Source organism: Bison bison, unplaced genomic scaffold (assembly GCF_000754665.1).
Source record: "Bison bison bison isolate TAMUID 2011002044 unplaced genomic scaffold, Bison_UMD1.0 scf7180017864270, whole genome shotgun sequence".
Classification (NCBI taxonomy): Eukaryota; Metazoa; Chordata; class Mammalia; order Artiodactyla; family Bovidae; genus Bison; species Bison bison.
This window is the reverse complement of record NW_011494842.1, coordinates 5,690,820-5,691,588: the sequence shown is the minus strand read 5'-3', so window position 1 is coordinate 5,691,588 and position 769 is coordinate 5,690,820. Positions and strand designations below refer to the sequence as shown.

The window sequence follows — 769 nt, the reverse complement described above, 5'->3', positions numbered from 1 at the left end:
GCCCCCCCTCCCCCCCTCCTGCTGCCCCTCCATTCTGGCTTCTGCCCCATAACACCTCTCAGTCAATCTGAGGCCATCAAGCTCTGCACTCTGATAGCCCCCACAGAATGGGCAGTGGGCACTCCAGAGCCCCCTACTCTGCATCCAAATCATCCCACCCTGGTCCAGCCCACTTCAGACCCCATACCGGTCATGGTCAGCACTTCGGAAGCGAGGCAGGATCTGGCGGAAGCTGCTGGTCCGGTCAAGTTTGGGTTGTGACTTCGTGCGTTTGATGGAGCTTTTTAGCCTCCGGCTCAGGAAGCCTTGCTGGGTGGGGGGAAATGGGGATAGGGGTGGGCTGGGGTAGGGTCAGTTCCACCTGCTCACTGCTCAGCTGGTAAAGAGCCCCTGGATGAAGGCGGGATGGGGGGAAAGGGAAGTCTCCAGGGTGAGAAAAAGGGCACAGGAGCCCTGCTACCAGTTTGTCTTCCTTTGCTCCCACGGGTGCGAGTGCACACACAAACACACACACACACCAGCCTAGAGAAGGTGGGAGGGCTGGTCTGAGAAGCAGGGGGGGCAGAGCCAGGAAGGGGGGAACCAAAGAGGTGGGGGGACACACGCACAGATTCTCTCTCCTGCCCCCTTTCTCACAGTCCAGGGGCTCCAGCTGGGACTGGCGGGGAGGGGACCAGCTGAGCCACATCTGGCAGGGCCTTCACTCACCGAGGGCCGGAAGGGTGCGGCGGGGGCGGCCTCCATGCTGTACTGCTTCCCCCCTGGGACA

At 61.9% G+C, this 769-nt stretch overlaps 1 protein-coding gene across 3 annotated transcripts in view; it reads right to left on the bottom strand.

The window, feature by feature from the left end:
• SYNGAP1 (synaptic Ras GTPase activating protein 1) overlaps positions 1-769 on the bottom strand; it is a 17,704-nt gene that overhangs the window by 15,738 nt on the left and 1,197 nt on the right. For all 3 annotated transcript variants that reach the window (XR_826001.1, XR_826002.1, XM_010848609.1), the window contains exons 3-4: positions 709-769; positions 188-309 (exon numbers count right to left, since the gene is read on the bottom strand). Coding sequence is in view for 1 of the 3 variants with exons in the window: in XM_010848609.1 (XP_010846911.1) it covers positions 188-309; positions 709-769 (183 nt within the window). In the remaining 2 variants the exon portion in view is untranslated. The remainder of the gene's footprint in view (positions 1-187; positions 310-708) is intronic.